The 21,636-nt window shown below is 45.3% G+C and overlaps 1 protein-coding gene across 1 annotated transcript; it reads right to left on the bottom strand.

Moving 5' to 3' along the window:
* Window positions 1-971: 971 nt before the first annotated feature.
* LOC117066361 (inactive pancreatic lipase-related protein 1-like) lies at window positions 972-19,899 on the bottom strand. Its single transcript, XM_033181635.1, is given in 12 exon segments — window positions 972-1,103; window positions 4,955-5,122; window positions 6,370-6,478; window positions 9,864-9,992; window positions 10,904-11,023; window positions 12,857-12,976; window positions 13,076-13,195; window positions 14,690-14,798; window positions 16,139-16,273; window positions 18,430-18,555; window positions 19,038-19,192; window positions 19,772-19,899. Coding segments are annotated over 12 exon segments (1,404 nt in total). The 5' UTR covers window positions 19,821-19,899; the 3' UTR covers window positions 972-1,039.
* Window positions 19,900-21,636: the final 1,737 nt, after the last annotated feature.

The raw sequence follows: 21,636 nt of genomic DNA on the forward strand, positions 1-21,636 counted from the left end.
CCGCCGCCGTCTTTATCACCCTCGTCATCACCGCAGTTTTTCGAGCACTCGCCTTGCACCCTGTCCTGTGAGGCCCCTTCCTAAGGTCGCTCCTTTGATCCTCGCCACCACCCTGCTTTGGAGTGACAATCGAAGCCCACTTGCATTCAAGTCTTAAGTTCAATGATAGCTTGACGTGGCCACGCAGGTTAGAAACAGAAGTCGTCACCAGGACTGCAGGGGTGGGATGCGGGGCTTGGTGAACCACGGGGAGACTCCCTAGGAGGAGTAGTGACCTGGGACACCGCAGGGCAGAAATGCCGCCTGGAAGAACGCCCGCTCCTCCCAGGTCTGTGTGGGTTGGGCCCATGGGTTCGCCAGATTGGCTGGGGGCTCCTCGGGGTCCCAGCCGATTGGCTAACGGAAAAGCCCGTTTCAGCAGGGCCCGCCCTGGGCAGCCCCGACCCAGGGGAGCGGGACGGAAGCCCGGGAGCACCCTGCACCTGTGCCCGCCTCTGGGCACCTCCCCAGCAGCCAGGGCCAACGAGGGGTCCCCTCACCCTCAAATCTACCTCCTCAGAGAGGCTTGTCCTCCTGGGCCTGCCGCGATCCCTCGGGGTAGTCTCGGTGAGTCAGGGAGGGTCCGTGAAAGAGGGGTCCGGGGCCCGGCCCTCCGGCCTGACGGGGACAGCGGGTCACTCAGTGAGTCTGAACAGCTACCTGCCCCTCTGGGCCTCAGTTTCCTCCCTGTGAAATGAGGGGCGGGGCTAAAGGCTGGTCCCCCTCGAACTGAGGCTCTGGATTTCAGTCCATCGCCACGAGCTCAGGCACGGAGATGACAGTTGACCCAGGCACAGGACCCAGGGAGACTGTGTGACCCAAAGTCAATGGGGAGAAACCCAGGTATGGGGACGCGCTGGGGACATCTGCAAACGTTCCATTCCTTAATGTATCCCCGGGAGGCGGCCGCAGGAGGAGACAGACTCAGAGCATACAGATGCACCAGTGGATTTTATTGGCATGAACGCAGCAGCCACGTAAGCTACGGAGCTTATGCCACCTAGCAGGGCATGAGGATGAGCAGCGTGTCTTCGCGCACTGTGTCTTCACTACAGAAGTTGTACCTGGGGAGAAAGGGAAGCTTTGTAAGCATTTGGGGGTCACCTTAGCAAAAGCCAGGTGTTGCTGTTTTTTTTTTTTTTTTCTTAAGGGGTTAAGCCAAGTCACAGCTGATGAGTGATTCAGGAGGCACAAGGGGGCCCTAGGACTGGAGCTGCAACCAGCGCCTGCAGTGCTTGCTGCCTGGAGGCTCTAGGACAAGGTCTGCTATGGTTCTGGAGTGTCACACAGGACGGTGGCCTCCGAAGGAAGGGACTGTCACTCCCTTGTCTCCACAGGTGCGTGGCGGCCACCATAGGCTCAGCAGCCTGGCTCACAGAGGGATGCTGTCCTCCAGTCACTCTCCGAAGGGGACAGCGGCCAACACGCCCTGAGCCCTTCTTATCTGCGGCCAATTATGCTGCATAATTCACTTGTGCAAACTTGATCCTCACCACACATGTGTGAGGGGGTCTGATTATTAGTTCTACATTACAGGAGAGGAAACTGAGGCACAGAGGGCTCTCCATTAATCAGCAGAATAACAAAGATGCAAAAACAGGTCCATCTGATGCCAGAGGCTGTATTTTCAGGATCACACTTCAAGCCTTCCTTGACCTTGTCTTCCAGCTCTGGAGTCGGGGGACCTGGCATTCCTCCCTGGAGTTCCTCATGACCTTGCCCTCCCATGTTTGAATGCTTTGGGGCTAGTTATCTGAGGATTCTGAGGAAGGATGTAATAACTGGGAAGCTAAAGAAAATCAAGATTTTGGTCCAAGCTCTCCTCATATTTTTTAATAACTTTATTGGGGTATTAATTCCCACTAAAGAACGTGCCCACTAGGATTCCCTCCAATGACACAGTATCAAAAGAGAAAGGCAGGGCCTGGTGTGGTGGCTCATGCCTGTAATCCCCGCACTTTGGGAGGGCGAGGCAGGTTGATCACTCGAGGCCAGGAGTTTGAGACCAGCCTGGCCAACATGGTGAGACCCCGTCTCTACTAAAAATACAAAAATTAGCCAGGTGTGGTGGTGCATGCCTATAATCCCAGCTACTCAGGAGTCTGAGGCACAAGAATCTCTTGAACCTGGGAGGCGGAGGTTGCAGTGAGCTGAGATCACCCCACTTGTACTCTAGTTTGGGCAACAGAGCGAGACTCTATTTCAGAAAAAAAAAAAAAAAAGAGAGAGAGAGAGAGAGAAAGGCAGCCCTCTTCATTTGTAGAAGAGGACTCCCTCTCATGACTGTTGAGAGTTCCATGATAAGAACGCAACATCCCATGATGGTAAATGTAAAAAGTCTTATAATTAACACAAAACAATGCAGATGTAAGCAGTTATTATTGTGGTTCTCTCAGGCCTAGCCACCTGTGAGCTTAGACTTCTCTCAGGCCTAACCACCAGTGAGCTTGGAAGCTTTGCCCCATTTCCTCACTTGTGTTCCTTGGCCCCTTCCCACCTTCTCTTCTGTGTTTCATTTTTCCTTCCAAGAAGCCCTAACCTGGCATCAGAGGCCTCCAATCATATTCCCTGCACTTGGGCCCTGTCGCCCCTCATGCACCTGGACCTGTTGCCCTGCCCCTGTGCCTTTCCTCCCTCCTCCTCCCTCCCTCATCCTGAGAGCTGCCCTTCCTTCCATCACAGCCTCCCCGGGGCCCTCTGCTTTCCTCCTTGGCCACTGTCTTTCTGAGCCTCTCCTGGGAGTTATTTATTTGGTCTTTTGACCTTTCCTGTGAACTGTAAGTCTGATTTTTCTCAACAGCTAAACTGTAAGCTCCTTGAGTGTAGGCTCTGTCTTTGCATCCCTTACTATTTGCCAGGCCATACAATAGGTACTTAATAAAGTCATTTGCAAGGGTACATTTACAATAGGTACTTAATAAAGAAAGAGAGGGGGACAGGGAGAAATAAAGAGGGGGAGGGCTACCATTCTCTTTGGATACTGTGTCATTGGAGGGAATCCTAGTCGGCAGGTTCCTTAGTAGGAACTGAAACCCCAATGAGGTTACTAAAAAATATGAGGGGATTCTGAGAAGAGCTTGGACCAAAATCTTGATTTTCTTTAGCTTCTTTATCATTATTATTATTATTAAATGTTACTGGCCAGTCTCATAACAGGAAAACTTTTGAGTAATTCAACTAATTCAATGTTTTTATTCACCAAACTAGTTTGAGAGATTTGAAGCTGGTTTTGACTTTCCTCTGTTTAAAAACCTGATGTTTTATATCCAGCTGCTCTTAAGAAAGAGTCTCTCTGAGCAGACAGCGAGGGGAGCTGCACTCAGCCACTAGAATGCAGATGACAGCTGATGGGCAGAGGGCCTCAGGTGAAGCCTTAAGTACATTCTGTTTGATTTGCGGAAAGTTCAGAAAGCCTCAGCCTTTCCTCAGAAAACCTAGAAGATGCAATGCCCTGGCTGATTTGGCCTCATACGTCTTACCTGTGAGCAAGTCATCTCCTGGGAACACCTCTCATTTTTATTTATTTATTTATTTGTGAGACGGAGTTTCACTCTTGTGGCCCAGGCTGGAGTGCAATGGCACAATCTTGGCTCACTGCAACCTCCGCCTCCCAGGTTCAAGTGATTCTCCTGCCTCAGCCTCCCGAATAGCTGGGATTACAGGCATGTGCCACCACGCCCGGCTAATTTTTGTGTTTTCAGTAGAGACAGGGTTTCTTCATGTTGGTCAGGCTGGTCTCGAACTCCCGACCTCAGGAGATCCACCCACCTCAGCCTCCCAAAGTGCTGGGATTACAGGCGTGAGCCACCGCGCCCGACTGGGAACACCTCTCATTTTTAAGATTCCAGTGATGCCACCACCTGACATGTTTTTAACCACACAGTCCCAGGATTCAGGCCATGGGATGCTTGCTAATGAGGCCGTGGGGAGCTGAATTTTAGAGGCTGAGAATCCTCCGATGGGGTCAGGGAGGAAAGGATTTGGCTGCACCTCCAGCCTGCACAGGGCTCCCCACCAGCCCGGCCCAGTCTCCTCTATACTATGCTCTAGCTTATAAAGCCTCCTGGTTCCACTGACCACCTGGCAGGGCCAACCTCTTTGTTCTCCTTGCCTTGTGGGGATAGGGAGAACCTCACTGGGTCATCCAGTCCGAGGAGATCCAGATGTGGAGTCAGCCCCCATTCTACTCTGCCACCCCACCCTCCCCACCTGGGGGAGTGACAATCTCTGGGACCTGACCTCGGTGACTCCACCTAACCCCAAACTTCAAGACCATCGGTGGCTGAGAGCCCAGGATCTCCTTCCCACAAAGCCATGTGTTCTATTGACCAGACCTGGGATCTGAGCTTCAAGACAGTCACTCTTCCCTCTCAGGTCACCACTCCAACTTTTCCTCCAGCTGTCCCTTTTTCCTACCCATGGCCCTGTGCTTATCCAGGCCCAAAGCCAGGGAGACCACAGGTCAGGATCTCACAAGTATTGCAACCCTAGTGCTTTCTTGTCCTATATAAAATTCTCCATCTTTTCCTAAAACCGATTTATTTTCCGTTTTATTATCCTGAAATGTGATTGGTCTTCTCTTCTTTCAAGTATAGCTATTCACTAGCCCATACTTATAAACTTGTACCCTTCAAAAGGATTTCTTGTTCTCTTTCTTATATTTTCTCATTTTACCTTGAAAGTACAGTCTTATCTTCTGTATTCCCACAGGCAGTGCTGAGAACACCCAATAAGGTGCACCCAACAGAAACGTTTTATGCTCTTTGTCAGTTGCTTGTTTGGGGAGAAGGGGCCACAGATGAGTAAATTTTCTTGACTTTTCTTGCTTAACTATGCGTAACTTTCTGGGGTGGGTTTTCATTATAACATGAATCTCTGCAAACATTTTTCAGCACCAGCCAGCAAAGATACATACGCTGTCTTCTCTTCTCCCTTTTGCACAGTGATCTTGGCAGCACCCACTTTGGGGAGGGTTGGATTTATCACATTGTTATTCCAAAGAAACTTGACTTTCTCAGTTGTTCCAACATCCAGCTTTGCATCAAACTCATAGGAGTGGGTTGAGCCTGGTGTGAGAATCCCCCTTGCAATAGAGAACATAAACATCCCTGTTCATGGAAATGAGTTCTAATGACCATACAGTGCCATGCTGCTGTTTTCTATTCTAGATTAACAAGATTATTTTTCTGAATTAATTTCCAAATGAAGGATGGAGACATGGAAAAGCTAGCAATATGCAAGCACTGTTCAAACTATGGTTTTAAAAACTCAAGTTTTAAAATTGAATGCTTTCTTATAGAAAATGAAACAGAATTCCTGCATATCATTTTATATTTTTTGGAAGAATTATCTGTACAGTAACGAATTAGCCACATGGTATGGCACAATAAGCATGGGTTATTGTACTAATCAGAAAACAGGATATCTGAAGTAATATTAGATTTACGTTTAAAAAAAAAAATCTATTACGAGAGAAAGAGGCCAGGCGTGGTGGCTCACACCCATAATCCCAGCATTTTGGGAGGCCGAGGTGGGCGGATCACTTGAGGTCAGAAGTTCGAGACCAGCCTGGCCAACATGGCAAAACCCCTCTCTACTAAAAATACAAAAGTCAGCCAGGTATGGTAGCCCATGCCCGTAATCTCAGCTACTAGGGAGACTGAGGCATGAGACTTTCTTGAACCCGGGAGGCGGAGGTTGCAGTGAACCAAGATTGTGCCACTGCACTCCAGCCTGGATGACAGAGCAAGACTCTTTCTTAAAAAAATAAAAAATAAAAAGAGAGAGAGAGAAAGAATGAAATGCCTAGGTTTATAATAGAAAAGAAAAATTATTAGCAGAAGTCTGCAATTAACTTCAGTCATAAAGTAATATAGTCCTGCATTGCTTAACAATGGAGATATGTTCTGAGAAATGTGTCCTTAGGTGATTTAATCATTGTGTGGACATCATAGCATGTATTCACACAAACGTAGATGGCACAGCCTACTACATACCTAGGCTGTATGGTACAGCCTATTGCTCCTAGGTTACAAACCTGTACTACATGTTACTATATTGAGTTCTGTAGATGGTTGGAATACAGTGGTAAGTATTTGTGTATCTAAACACCCAAACATAGAAAAAGTACAGTAAAAATATGGTATTTATACCAAACTTATAGAGCAACTCTTGTGTATGTTGTCCATCAACTAAAATGTTGTTGCATGTTACATGACTGTAATTAAAAACCATTGACATATGAAGAGATGATAAGTGTTCAAATTAAGTGTGTGGTTTGAAGACTGTGTATATCATCAAATGAGACGTAGTATTAAAATGGCAAATTACCTGAAGATATTGTACTGGTGAGTGTTTCCCTTATTTCCAAACAAAGAAACTTTGATCTGACCAGTGGCTGTTCTTCCAGACAGTGTGATGGAAACCCCATATCTCCAGCCTGCACAGGACATGGAAGAGTTCAATTTATTCACATACGAATTAGGTAGCCTACATCCCAGACTTGTCTCCTTCTCTTACTCCGAGGCATCAAAGCATAAGAAATTCTTTTTTAAAAAATTATTATTATTATTATTATTTTGAGATGGAGTCTCACTCTGTAACCCAGGCTGGAGTGCAGTGGTGCAGTCTTGGCTCACTGCAACCTCCGCCTCTCAGGTTCAAGTGATTCTCATGCCTCAGCCTCCCTAGTAGCTGGGACTACAGGCATGCACCACCACGCCTGGCTAATTTTTGTATTTTTAGCAGAGATAGAGTTTCACCATGTTGTTGGTCAGGCTCGTCTCCAACTCCTGACCTCAAGTGATCCACCCGTGTCAGCCTCCCAAAGTGCTGGGAATACAGACGTGAGCCACCACGTCCAGCCAAAGTATAAGAAATTCTACTTGTTAATCTACAAATCAAACAAGGCCTTAAGGAGAAGTATGTATTCAGCAATATCCCCCTCTAGAACTGCATTGCCTAGTGAGGAGGTCACTAGCCACATGTAGCTGCTTACATTTAAATCCAAATTAAATACAATTACAAATTTAGTTTCTCAAACTCATTAGCTGTGTTGCAAATGTTAAATTGCCACATGAGGCTAATGGCTACACAGAATATGCCCCTCATTGCAGAAAGTTCTATTGGCCAGCTCTGCCCCAGAATGACAGTACAGTGAGTTAAGGTGAAGAGAGAGGGAATAGGGGCTTGTCTCCACATTTGGGAAGGTAGCTCGGGAGTGCAGCCTGGCAACCACCTCAAGGGCGGGGACTGTGTTTCATCTTTGCTCCCCAGGACCCTGGGCAGTCTCTAGCACAGAGTAGGTGCATGAGCAGTTGTCACTTAGGCTTCTACCTGAAGTGCTGTCCCAGGGCCTGCATGCACACACACACACAAATACAAATGCATATGTACAAACGTATGCATGTGCGTGCACACACACAAATACATCTACAGAAACATACACATGTGCATGCACACACACAAATACATCTACAGAAACATACGCATGTGCGTGCACACACACAAATACATCTACACAAACATACGCATGTGCGTGCACACACACAAATACATCTACACAAACATACGCATGTGCGTGCACACACACAAATACATCTACACAAACATACGCATGTGCGTGCACACACACAAATACATCTACACAACATACGCATGTGCGTGCACACACACAAATACATCTACACAAACATACGCATGTGCGTGCACACACACAAATACATCTACACAAACATACGCATGTGCGTGCACACACACAAATACATCTACACAAACATACGCATGTGCGTGCACACACACAATACATCTACACAAACATACGCATGTGCGTGCACACACACAAATACATCTACACAAACATACGCATGTGCGTGCACACACACAAATACATCTACACAAACATACGCATGTGCGTGCACACACACAAATACATCTACACAAACATACGCATGTGCGTGCACACACACAAATACATCTACACAAACATACGCATGTGCGTGCACACACACAAAACATCTACACAAACATACGCATGTGCGTGCACACACACAAATACATCTACACAAACATACGCATGTGCGTGCACACACACAAATACATCTACACAAACATACGCATGTGCGTGCACACACACAAATACATCTACACAAACATACGCATGTGCGTGCACACACACAAATACATCTACACAAACATACGCATGTGCGTGCACACACACAATACATCTACACAAACATACGCATGTGCGTGCCACACACAAATACATCTACACAAACATACGCATGTGCGTGCACACACACAAATACATCTACAGAAACATACGCATGTGCGTGCACACACACAAATACATATACATAAACATGCATGTGTATGTGCACACACACACAAACCTACACACATATAACCACACACATACACATAGACACCCACATACGAATACACACACAGGCACTCATATATACATAAACATACAGACACACATGCATACATATATAAACACATGCATACACATAAAGGTACATGCACACATAAACACACTCACACATGCATGCATACACCCACACATGTGCACAGATGTACATTAATATACACACACACGATTCTTGCCTAACTCCTATTCATCTTTCCTATATTCAGAGACCTTGTCCCTGACCCTCCTTCTGGTCAGGGCCAGGTTCCCCGTCCCATAATGTCATGGCAACAGCCACCAATCCCAACACGCTTGTAGTTGCTTGCTCAGTTTCTCTCTTCGGCTGGATTATTAATTTCATGAGAGGAGTGTCTTGTTCGTCCCTGCATCCTCAGTGTCTAGCGTAGTCTGTGGCCCATAAATAATTGTTGATTGAGGAATGAATACATGATTTTTGAATGTTTAATTTGTTGTTGAAATATTGGCAAGTATTTCATGCATCACAACATCAGTGGAAGGATTGATTAACCAATGTCTTCTTACAAAAAAATACAGAGTGATATATATGGTGATAGAAATGTTCTATATCTTGATTTGGAGGTGGTAACACAACTATTCATTTGTCCAAACTCATAGAAGTGTATGTTAAAAAGCGTGCATTTTGCCAAATATAAATTATACCTCAATAACTCTGACTTTAAAAACTATGTAAGATGTGTTATATATTTATATGAATATATAACCTCTGTCTTTACTGGGCCACCTCCTACAGAACTGTCATAGGGCAAGCTGGTACTAAGTGGTTCGAACATGCCCAGTCTCTACCCTGTGTCTTAGTCCATTGTCTTAGTTCATTCAGCTGGTTTTAGAGAGAACCCATCCTTCCCCCTGATTCCCACCTGCACTCCACCAGCAAGGCAGCCCCTGGGCATCAGGGATGCATAGACAGAGGGGAAATCAGAGAATGGAACTGGGCTTCTTAAGGGACACAGCCCAGCAAAGAGCTGGTACCAATTACATCTTTGCTGAATGAAGAGAAGAACAGGTGTGTCTGATGCGGCCTTAAAAAGGAAAGAAATGATGAACTGTGGAGTGGTACACATTCAGGGTAGCTGGTCACGAGGATGTGCAAATTGGCCTCATTCTATTAATTATACTATTTGCTTGCTCTCATTTCATGCCAGAGAAATACAAGGGCTTGCTCTCATTTCATGCCACAGAAATAGCATGGAAGAAATGCGCACTCTTTCTAAATCCTCAGTTGACTTGTAACTGGGATAGTTTGGGTGAATGTGTCCATTTCTAAGATAATCAAAATGTATGCTCAAATATTTCAGGTTGAAAGCAAGCCCCTCATTTGTAACAGAAACTATATACTTGCTTTACATGGGCAGGTAGTCCAAGTGCAACTTACGAGCGAAATTGCTAGCCTCTCCTGTGTTCAAGAAGAATTTCTGCTGCTCTTCACTTGTCCTGCCAGCAAATTTATCAGCATAGTGACCCATCTGTGGTCATCCTTGATCTGGACAGGGGAAGCACTTGTCCTAATGAGAAGAGATAGATGGGACTGTAAGGAGAATTTGTATTTGTATGATTGATACATCTGAGGGAGCAGACACTCAATTTTCCTACAGCCTAAGCGTTCTCCTTTGTGACAGCAAGGGGGTTGGAGCAGATGATCTCTAAGTTACCTTCATCCGGATCAGGGTTCCCAACTTTTAGGCACAACACATTAGAATTATTTGAGGAGCTTTAAAAAACACTGATGCTCAGGACCTAGGTTAGATCAATTATACCTTCCGTTAAATGGTGAAGTGGTGAATGATAAGCAGCCAACTCTCTGGGACAAAAACCCTGGATTGCAGTGCCTACCAATTTCGGTGGTGTAAATACTCTGACTGTGGCCAATTTCAGGCTACTAACATGATGTCTCTGAATCTGGAGTTGGGAAGGGATATTCACACTGGCTCTCGTGAGCCAGAATAGGCAGTCTCTAGCCTGTCATTCTTCCATCTCTCCCCTTGTTGCCAGTCTGGCATATAGGACTCCAGCATCCACCTTGCTTTCTCTCTGGTGTGAATTATTCTCTATACATTCTTCTACTCTTGCTCTGCCCGTGCCAGAAATGTGCATTCCTGTGTTTTCTAAACTCTATCATTTTTAAACCAGATTCAGAGGTCGCCTCCTGCAGGAAGCCTCTCTATATCATCGAATTGACTGCTCTTTCTCTCTGGTTTCCCAGTTTTCCTCTGCCACATGACTCATCTCATCGAAAATATTAGCTGCCTCCTGCCTAAAGTTATTTACGTTTTTTCCTCTTCCACTCCACAGGACCATGAACTCTGAGGGACAATGCAAAACATGTAGTGAAAAGGCATTGCAAATCCCAAACACAGCAGGACAACAGTCCCACAGTGGGGTGATGCCCATTGCTGGAGGCAGGACAATAGCTTATAGACTCAAAGGACTTGTAGGAAGCATAGGGGTATGCAGCAAACCCATCGGGGTTGAGGATGCTTTCCAAGTAATACTTGTAGCTTCTTAGGTGATTGCAAGCCACAAAATCCCGGGTTCCTGGGAAAACAAATAAGGAAGCCTGAACAGGTGGTTGGGGGGCTGAAACAGCTTCTCTGCCTCTCTCTCCAAATGAGATGGTTCCAAAGTAGGACCATACTTTCAGAAACTTAAGATAAATCCAAAATTCAGCCACTATAATGACAATTAACATATAGAGGGTGCTTTCTGTGTGCCAGGCAACGTTCTGATCACTTTAAATGCCTTGTCCATTTAAAGTTTGTACATTATCATCTCATCCCTATTTTACAGAAAGAACTACAGAGTATTGGCTCAGATTTACAGTTTAGCTAATAGGTGGGAAAGCTGGTAATTAAACCCATGCCCATCTGGTCTTGAGCCCATCCCTCCAACCTTTGTGCCATTTCATGTCCCAGGCACCATGCTAGAGGTCCTCAAAGACATGACTAGATGTGACATGACCAAGCCAATGTGAGGACATTTCCATGCAGCAATTATACAAATAAAAACAAGGACTGTGTAACTTTAGGTGGCTTTGTATGAGCTTCACTCTCACAGTGTCTTGATTTTCCTTGCAACCTTTCTTGGCTCCCTGCAATTCCTGCCAAGTGACAAATGTTACATTACACCTTCTAGACCTGGCCTGAGCTTGCTGGGCCATTACTGATGAAGAGTTTCGGCTGCCCTATGCATGCAAACCCTCACGAGGCTGTGACAGACAAACTGCATATGTCCTCATTTTTAAAAATTATTATTATTATTATCATTTGAAATGGAGTTTCACTCTTGTTGCCCAGGTTGTGGTGCAATGGCATGGTCTCGGCTCACTGCAACCTTTGCCTCCTGGGTTCAAATGATTCTCCTACCTCAGCCTCTTGAGTAGCTGGGATTGCAGGCATGCACCACCACGCCTGGCTAAGTTTTGTGTTTTTAGTGGAGACGGGGTTTTACCATGTTGGTCAAGCTGGTCTCAAACTCCTGACCTCAAATGATCTGCCTGCCTTGGCCTCCCAAAGTGCTGGGATTATAGGCGTGAGCCATCATGCCTGGTCGGTCCTCATTCTTAATATTTGCTTTGATGGCATCCATATATGCCAAGCCATTTGGATGAAATTCAATAAAAATCTTTACTCATTACATTTGGTCAGACTACTAAGGGTTTTTTCTTGTGTGGTGCCACATGATAAGTCTGGATGAAAACTTCACCTGTCCATTGTCCTTTTGGCCTCATTAGATACAGAGTCAGAGCTGTGTCTGCAGGATGCCCTTTCTTCCCAAGTGCGCTAGATCAACAATAAAGAATAACCACGTCCAATAACAGTCTCCCATCTCACCTTCCTTAACTGTGACTGCTCCTCATTCCTACTCAACATAGGTAAGCAATGGCTCTCATTTTGCAAATAGGCTTGCTGTTGGGAATATTCCCAAACTATTGGGAATATTCTCATTCTAGCTACCGAAGGGGAGCTGATTACATCATTTTGAACCTTATCACTGATTCCCAAGAGAGAATTTGTAGCAAAAGTCTCTTAGTTACAGTCAGGATGTTTGCTCTTATGCTATTTCCTGGCTCTATCAGGTAACTACCAATTGATTGTTGGAGTCACAGCTTTAAGTGACAGTTTCATAATTCTTTGTTGATTGTACATGCCAGGACATCCACAGCAAAGTTTTAAGGACGTACAAAAGCAGTAAAGCTGAGATATAACAAATACTATGTAGCTACATTTTTTTTCCGAAATAATCCTCAGAAGAGGGAATTGTATATTTTTAAAGACAGTTTCATTTTTATTCTTAAGATTTGCTATACAAAGGTATTGGTCGCTCCAGGAAAGCACCCTCCCTGTTCCCCTCACCCCACCACGACTTTACCTGCCCAGATGCCATCTAGATCCACAATCTGAGACAGGGCATTCTTCTTGCATCCCGGCATGTTCTCTCCTCCGTTAGGGAAGAAGTCAAGATGACCCATCTGTTGATTTGTTCCAAAACCTGAAATGTTTAGAACAGCAATGAGCTTTCTGTCATGCAGGACTTTCAGGCTTAAAACACAGTCATGCATGCTCACAGCTAGAGCATCGTGGGCCTCACCCAAGAATGGGATCAGGGGAGCTGCATCCGTGTGAATCACATCAACAAAGTCAGCATCAGAGGGATCTAGTCGCACCTCTTCAGGAGCACCTTCAAATCTTGCTTCCACAGGATCCAACCCTAAAAGAGATGATCAGCACTGCAGAACAATGGACCTGACTGTAGCTGTCAGCAGCACCAAGGTATACAGCTGCCCAGGCTATGCACTGCCCAAAGCAAGGGGTACCATGCCCCGGAGTTGTGCAGTGCCATGACCTTGGGTGCTAAATATGAGGACATAGAGTCTGTGGCTCATTACAAAGGGGTTCCCAGTGGCATGGATGGAGGAGGGCAGATGAGCAAAGAAATTTAGATTTTGTTTAAGCAAGGATTTTTTACACACCAGAGTTTCCCATTTCCTTGTGTATCTTTCTTCTTCAACATCCTTTCTCTCCTCAAGTTTGTAGAAAGAAAGGGGTGAAGCAATGTGGTATCATAGTTAAGAACACAGGTTCTGGGTCTAGGTTGCCTGGCTCCAAATTCCTACTCAGCTGCTTTTGGGACAAGATGCATGACCTTGAGCATGTCACTCTACCTTTTTGTGCTTCAGGTTCTTCATTTTACAAAATGGAGTGATAATGGCATCTGTTTGATATGGTTGTTATGGATTAAATGAGTTGCTATGCAGCACTTAGCACAATGCCTGGTGTATACTCATGGGTGTATATGTAAGATATTAATAATTATTATTTTTGACAATTTTCCTTCTTAGCAGGGATCTTGGATTTGTTAACAGTTTTTGAAGGCTTGGTTAGAGCAGCTGATAAAATAGGAACATGAATGTAGTCGCCAGCTGAAAATAAAAGAGAGATTTCTTATAAAGAGTTGCTTGAGCCAAACATTAGCAAAACTAGGTCTGGATCTCGGATCTCCCACTGACGAGTTGTGTGGCTTTGGGCAAGTTATTTGCATCCCTGAGCCTTTTTCTTCAGTCCTGAGAATTATATGAGAAAATATAAATTTTTGTGCAGTATTTGGGATAAGCAGGCACTTAATCTATGCTTACTATAATAATTATAATAACATTATTATTATGATTACCATCATATTATGTAGATATATCTTGTTGCTGTTATAATTCAAATGCTTTGATTGGATTAAACGAATGCTTTTGGCCATAATGGCGACTGGGCTTCTTCTACCAGTAGAAGCAGTGGGAAACAATTTTTAGATTCTATTCTGCCCTTAATTTCAAAGAGAAGGGAGAAAGACTTGGCAATATAGACCCTCCTTGAATGATGTTTCGCTTATGTTGATACTAGTCTCACTCTGCGTTTTCCTGGGTGCCCAGTCCTGCTGAGAAAGCAACACCACCAGAAAACCGGGACTTGGAAAGGAGGCGCTAGGACAGAGGTGGAAGAAGCAAAGAGGAACAAAATCACCCTTCCCTTGCCATGAAGGTGGCACATGAGCTTCTTGGGGGGCTCCCTAAAATGTTCTGCATAGGCTCCAAGCAGCTCTATCACAGCCAGGGGGGCAGTCTCCTTCAGGGGAACTCTGAACTGGGCTGCATTCTTGAGACCTCATTCTGGGGTTTCTGGGGACAAAACTGGGGCCCTGCCCCTGGGGCCTTACCTGTAATCCTGCTCAGGCCTGGAGTCTTGCTCCCTGCCTCTCCAGCCACGTGGGCTCCCAGGCTGTGGCCGATGAGGTGAACTTTGGAAGGCGGATAGCTGTACTCTGTCTGGAGTGGGGGGATTGTATTTTCAGGACATTTTTTTTTTGCTGTAGTTTTTCTAAAATGCCAGCCTGATGGATATTACTCCTCTGCTGAAAAACTTCCATGCCTCTCATTGCCTTCAGGATCAAGCTCAAACTCATTTTGAAGGCCTCAGAGGTTTCCTAACTCATCATCTATTTTTCTAGACTCTTCAGCCAAAGTTGAACTTTCAGACCCCCAAATACATCATAGCCTCTCACCTCTGGGCCTGGTTCGTTCTTCTCTTCCTGTTGTTGCCTATCCCCCAAGCACTTGCCAGCTAACATCAACAGACTAGCCTTCAGCTCTCAATTTAGACGTCTCTTCCTTGGGAGACCTCCTTAATCCCTTTCCCTGCCCTGTCCGTGTGGATTAGCTGCCTTCTATGTGTTCCTGCAAAGCTCCTACCCTCCCCATCAGAACCCACTAATAGATCACACTCTACTGGCATTGCAAGTTTTCACTGCAAGCTCCTTGATGGTCTGGGACCTCGTGTGTCTTTTTAACTTCCTCACACACTCCTGACATTGTGCTCCAAAAAAACTGGTGAACGAGCAAATCAAATAGAGCTATGAGGTATTTGCACGTGTTGCTCTCAGAGACGTTCACCCAAAGGCACTTCATTTATTGGTCTCCCATACTTCTTGTACAAATACCATGGGTTTTGATTTCTGCAGGAGAGGAGAAGTTGGTTATTTTGTAGACCCTTTAGCTATAAGAGAAATGGCTCTGGTCATTACCTAGTACAGAAAATAGTCACAAAGGAGTAGAAACTTAAAGAGTTAAAGACTGAAAGAGTTAGCTAAAATGAAACAGTGTAGGAAGAAACAAGTGAAATGATTGTGGCAGAAGGAATTCCCCAACATCAATAGCACCCACACCACCAGGCCAGTAGAGGTGACACATGCCAATTGCACGTACTGTCCGTTGGCTCTCTGTGGCTCTCTCTGGCCATGCCATGTTTCACCCCAAACAGAGCCCACCTGGTGTTGTGAATTCTGAAGCTAGATGATCTGGATCAAAAGGCACCTCTTCTATTCATTTGCTTTATGACTTTGGGAGCAAACTAGTTAAACTTTCTGGGCCTCAGTTTCTTTATCTGTAAATTGAAGATGATTTAAAAACAAAAAACACTTTCTAAGTGTTAGCAATTCTCATTTTTGCTTCCACTGGCGTGTCATTATGAAGGCAAATTTCAGAGTTTTAGAAGTAAGATCTGGATATCAATTTTTTCTCCTTCTTTAATCCATAACTCTCAGCTGCATCTCTACCAGAGACCAGCAGGCACTACTTCCCTCCTCACATAGCCCAGCCAGCTGACTCACCGAGAGGATGTCGAGCATCTGGGCCACCTGGGCGCCCACCACTCGCGCATTGTTGGCGGCCTGTGTGTAGGTGGTTTGGGAGCCCTTTTTCCAGTCCACGCAGATGCAATTCACCTCCTCCACCTTGAACAGGTTCTGGTATTGGGGAGATAGCGGGGTAGGGGAGATCATGGGAGCAGGGGAAACCTTATCCAGCCAGGGCTCAGAAATGGTCACTTCTCTCTTCTCCTAGCTAGGACATAAGATAAACTAGACTCTATTAGGGAATCCTGTTGGTAATTAAGAGTTATCCTTCAGGGCGAATGCTATGAGAAAGGCAAACTGATTTCCCCTCCAGCTTGCAGATTAATTGGAAGCTGGCCACTCTCTGGTTTCCTTCAACCAAATTCAGTAAGGTTGATTAGGAAGGGAAAAACAATTGCATCATGAAAAGAGTCCTGTTTTGAAAAAGAAAAGGCGTAGGTGCAATCTCCGGTGGCCAGTGTCAAAATGACCTTGTGGATTTGACTATGAGGCGTCCTTTCAGGCTCTTGGCAATGCCGCAGCCTGCTGGGCGTTTACAGAGCTGGAAAGTGAGAGAGAAGCTTCACTATTTTTATAGTCATGATGACACAGTACTTCATGGAGAAGACACATGTAGATATTTGAAAAATAGAACTGTACTGATTTAAAAGAGATTGAAGAATTCTGGAAGGAAAATGTCTTCCTGGATGTCGAAGGAGCTGATGTATCTTTAGGAGTTCTGCCAGGAACTACATATTACCAGCTTGAATTTAAAAGGGTACTATAAATTTAAAATCTACTTGGAATCATTCCACATATAGTATACTAATATGTGTGATCACTTGCACAGAGATAGTGGGAGTTTTCTCCTCAGGACTTTTCTTTTCTTTTTTGAGACAGTCTCACTCTGTCACCCAGGCTGGAGTGTAGTGGCGCGATCTCAGCTCACTGCAACCTCCGCATCCTAGTTTAAGCGATTCTCTTGCCTCAGCCTCCTGAGTAACTAGGACTACAGGCGCCTGTGACCACACCTGGCTAATGTTTGTATTTTTAGTAGAGACAGCGTTTCACCATGTTGGTCAGGTTGGTCTCAAACTCCTGACCTCAGGTGATCCACCCACCTCAGCCTCTCAAAGTGCTGGGATTACAGGCATGAGCCATGGTGCCGGGCCAGGACTTTCATTTTCAAGCTATCCTGAGGAATCTTTCACAAGCGTGGAAAATTTGGAGCATAAACTGCATCAATAAGATGCTTATTAAAGATAGGACAGGAAAGCTGCCAAGAGTGAAATGCCTGCTAAACCAAGGCCAAGTGCAGAATGACTTTAATTTTCTGGGTTTGTAATTTTTCCTTTTGACATTAACGGTTAGTGTTATTAATGTATGTGTGGAAGGCAGGCTCCTGGGGTAAATTCTTAGATGACAGAAAAATTGATTGAACCAGTCTCCACATAAAGAGAAAGGATGATGGTATATTGTGGTATATCGCACGCACGTGTGTGTGCATATGCACAAGTTGCACACATGTCTGTGTGTGTGTGCGCACATGTGTGTATTCTTCTGTTGCTCTCCTTCTGACCTATATTACATGTAGGTGGCACTTTCTACTCTGTCATTGTAGTAGCTCAATTTTAGTTTTCTGTTTTTCTTTTCTTTTTTTTTTTGAGATGGAGTCTTGCTCTGTTGCCCAGGCTGGAGTGTAGTGGCGCAATATTGGCTCACTGCAACCTTTGCCTCCCGGGTTCAAGCGATTTTCCTGCCTCAGCCTCCCAAGTAGTTGGGACTACAGGCACCTGCCACCACGCCAGGCTGATTTTTGTATTATTACTACAGATAGGGTTTCACCATGTTCACCAGGCTGGTCTCGAACTCCTGACCTCAGGTGATCCACCCACCTCGGCCTCCCAAAGTGCTGAGATCAATTAAATGGTCAAAGAAACACATGTCAGCCTCTCAGGGATATGGGAAAGATTTGAACCAAAAAAGCCCTATAGTCCCTTGTCTATGGGATACAAAGTACTCTCACTAAAAATGGAAGCAGAAAACATCGGGCCTTGGTTTAACCAGAAATTAGATAGTAGGAGTATTTTTCTAATAGCGAATGTGGTTGCTTCAGGGTGCAGATGTGCAGAAACATGGAAAGGCATTTTAATTTTTGTGAAGAGAAGCATTTTAATTGCATAAAGTTACCTAATATGTAAAGTTTTCTTGAGTGCATAAAGTGAGGCAGAGATGTCAGCAGGAAGTGTTGGCCTCAGCTGGCCACAGGGATCAGAGCCGGCTCCTACCTTGCACATGTCTATCAGCCAGCGCTCATCTCCTTTGTCTATGAAGCCGTGGATGATGAATCGGGTCTTTCTGTCTGTTTGAAAATTTGATGCCTCAGTTGTTGATGGATCAGAGGGGAGGAGAATCTGTGACAAATGCAGAAGTGCTGCATGTTTTCGCAGCCCAGCCTCACAGGCCTATTTTTCCTTCCTCATCTCCACCTGTCCCAATGCCTCTACTTTTCAAAGCTCAGCAAAAAGCCACCTCTTCCATGAAGCCCACCCCGATCTCCCTTTTCCTGCCCCATCTCTCCAGGTGAGTAATCACTGCTTCTACTAGGCCTGGATTGTGGTTTGAGTTCTTACCTTCCCTGTGGTTCTTGTTAGACAGTAAGCTGTTTGTTCCAGACCAGAATCACACAGCAGCTAGAGGTTCTGGCAAATGTGAACCATTCATTCATTCAAACCAACATTACTCACGACCTGCTCTGTCTAGGTCTAGCCAGGTCTGGGGGGCAGCTTGAGGGATGGGGTGGGGCATGGTGGAGGAAGGGGGCACAGAGATAAGGTGCAGGGTGGGCATAGCCCCGTGCCCAGTTACAGTGACATTAACATGACAGAGGTCTCGCTTGAAAGTTGTTTGGGTTTTCATTGGTGTACAGCAGGAAGCGGGTGCCGATCTTCTCAGCGGTCCAGGGGAGAATTTTTAGGGGCCTGATTGCTGTCCCGCCCCAGGGCTCAGTGTCAGAAAAGCACCCGAGGTCCTCATAGCAAACTTCTTTTCCTGCAGAGAAAGGAATCTGCTTAAGGATTTGCTCTCGAGGTGTACTCTGGGGTGTCACTGCTGTTCGGGACTGGTCACTCTTCTGTTCAGGGACAGTCTGAAGACAATGGATGAAACTACTTCAACCCCTCCCACTCTCTTCTTGACCCCAGTGCCCACCTACTGGCCTGGTAGCAGTCCCATTGAATCCCACAGGGACACCACTGGTACCTTTGTTTAGAACTACCATCAAAACTGGAAAGTTCTCAGTCCCATTCCTAGCTCTTCTGATACATTTATTTGACTAATGTGATAATGGGCATTGATAAGTCAATATGTTAACTCAGGCAGATGTTTCATGCTTTACTTAGAAATGTCTGGCCTTGGGCACCCCGAGAATGAAGGTAGGCCACTGGGGGGATCCCCAGAAACAGGTCTCACTTAAACTGCCCAGCCTACTCTCCCAGGCAGAGTGCCAGCCCATCTCTTCTCTCTGGTACCCTGGAGCTGCTGGGAGCCCTGCCAGTTAAAGCTTTCTCTGGCCAGGGCTGAGAGCTTAAGTTTAAGCCCTTCCTGCAGGGCAGGAGTGGTGTTTCTTACCTTTGGCTGCTCCCAGCAGGAAAAGTGTGATTGTCCAGAAGATCAGCATCTACAATAAATTCAAACATAACTCAGTTTCACCAGGCATTGCCAGAGCAGTGAGCACTGACGCCCTTGACTTCAGTACTGTTTGCCTCACCTGTACGTCACAGCAGGGGGAAAGGACTGGCAAAGGTGGCTTACCCTGTCTAATGTTCCAGATGTTCTCTCCCACCGGATCGAATATTCAGGCCCTTGTAAAAATATATATTCCAGCCTTATCATTTAGACACTACTTCAAGAAAACAGCAGGTGATGATAACCCATGCTGTGTGCGCTTAATACTTTAATCTGCCCGAATACACAAAACAAGATTAATAATAGCTGTCAAGTCTTCCCACAAGTCTGGAAAGATGACAGAATGCTTGGTTAAAACAGGGAGTAAGGTCACCAACCTTTCACCTATGTAACTATGCATGCACTTGTGAGCTGAATGGGCCCCCACTTTTCAATTTTCTATTTCATCACCAAATAGTTTACAAGTCTCAATAGGGACACAGCAGCAAACCCTAAAAATAGAGGATAGTATTTCTCACTTAGAATAGATGAAAATACCCGCAAATAGTTGAGAGTAAAGAGAAATCTCTGATTAAGAAAAGCTCTTCTCTCTCTCTTTCTGTCTCTTTCTCTCAATTTTCCTCTCTCTCTTTCAAAGACTAGAAATACTGGGCATCTGAGATTTGGAGAAAAATTCAACAGCCCCCACAGTAGCCTCTGACCACAATCCTCCCATTAACTGCCTATTCCAGTTATCTATTGCTATGCAATGAACCAATCCAAAAGACAACACCTTAAAACAATAGCAATGATTGCATTATGCCACTATTATCTCAATAGTTGGGTTCAGGAGCCCCCAGAGGCCTGTGTCATGTCTGTTGAGTTTCCCCAGGTCCTCTGAAGGTTGCACACCTGCAGATAATTCTTGGCCCCTGTAAGGCCGTCATGATATAGCCAGAGATCTGTGCATCTGTGAGCAGCCCAGCCAGTTCACACAGGAAGGCAGATAAGCCCTCACAAGGCAAACACCATGAGTGCCTCCCCTTGCCAAGTTAAATATGCCTTAGTATAAAAGTTCTCAATCTTGAATAATCAAAACGCAAGGGTGCAGGCCTAAGGGCCTTCCTCTTAAGAAAATGAAAAGGAATCCTGGAATCGTAAAGAATAGCTGCCAACTGTTATGAAGTCTTGCCAAGTACAGTCAGAATTCCACGTACCTTACATGTATTACCTAATTAGTCTTAAAACAACCCCACAAGCCTCTCTTTATAAATGTGGGAACTGAGGCACAGAGAGATAAGTAAATTGCCTAAAAAGTCACACGACTGATGAGTGATGAGGTAAGATTTGAATTCAGGCTGTACAGAGTGAAATAAGGAGTGTTGAATATTCAGTTGTGCTGAGCTAGTAATCAGCAAGCTTCAGTGGATGTCAACCATGTAGAACAAGAGGGATACAAAGAATGAGTCAAAAGAGAAAATGTGAAAACCCTTTTGGGCCCTGACCTGTTTCCTCCCCACTTCCAGGCTTCCCCAGGATGGAAAAACAGGCTAGACTTGATGATGGATTGGGAAGGTGATTACAGTTCTTCATCCCTTCCTCCTGTACACATACCCTTTGCAATATGATCTTGCAGCTACTTCCATCAAGAACCGGAGTTTATTTCTCCACCTCTTGAATCTGAGCTAGACGTGATATGACTTGATTTGGTCATTAAGTGAGGTAACAGCAACATCTTTGAACAACTCAAAGCCAGTTGGCCCCCAAGTATGTAAAGGACCCAGCCAAGATTAGTGGCACTGCCTATTCAACCCACTGTAACCACAGAT

This window comes from Trachypithecus francoisi, unplaced genomic scaffold (assembly GCF_009764315.1).
Source record: "Trachypithecus francoisi isolate TF-2019V2 unplaced genomic scaffold, Tfra_2.0 Contig01579, whole genome shotgun sequence".
NCBI lineage: Eukaryota > Metazoa > Chordata > Mammalia > Primates > Cercopithecidae > Trachypithecus > Trachypithecus francoisi.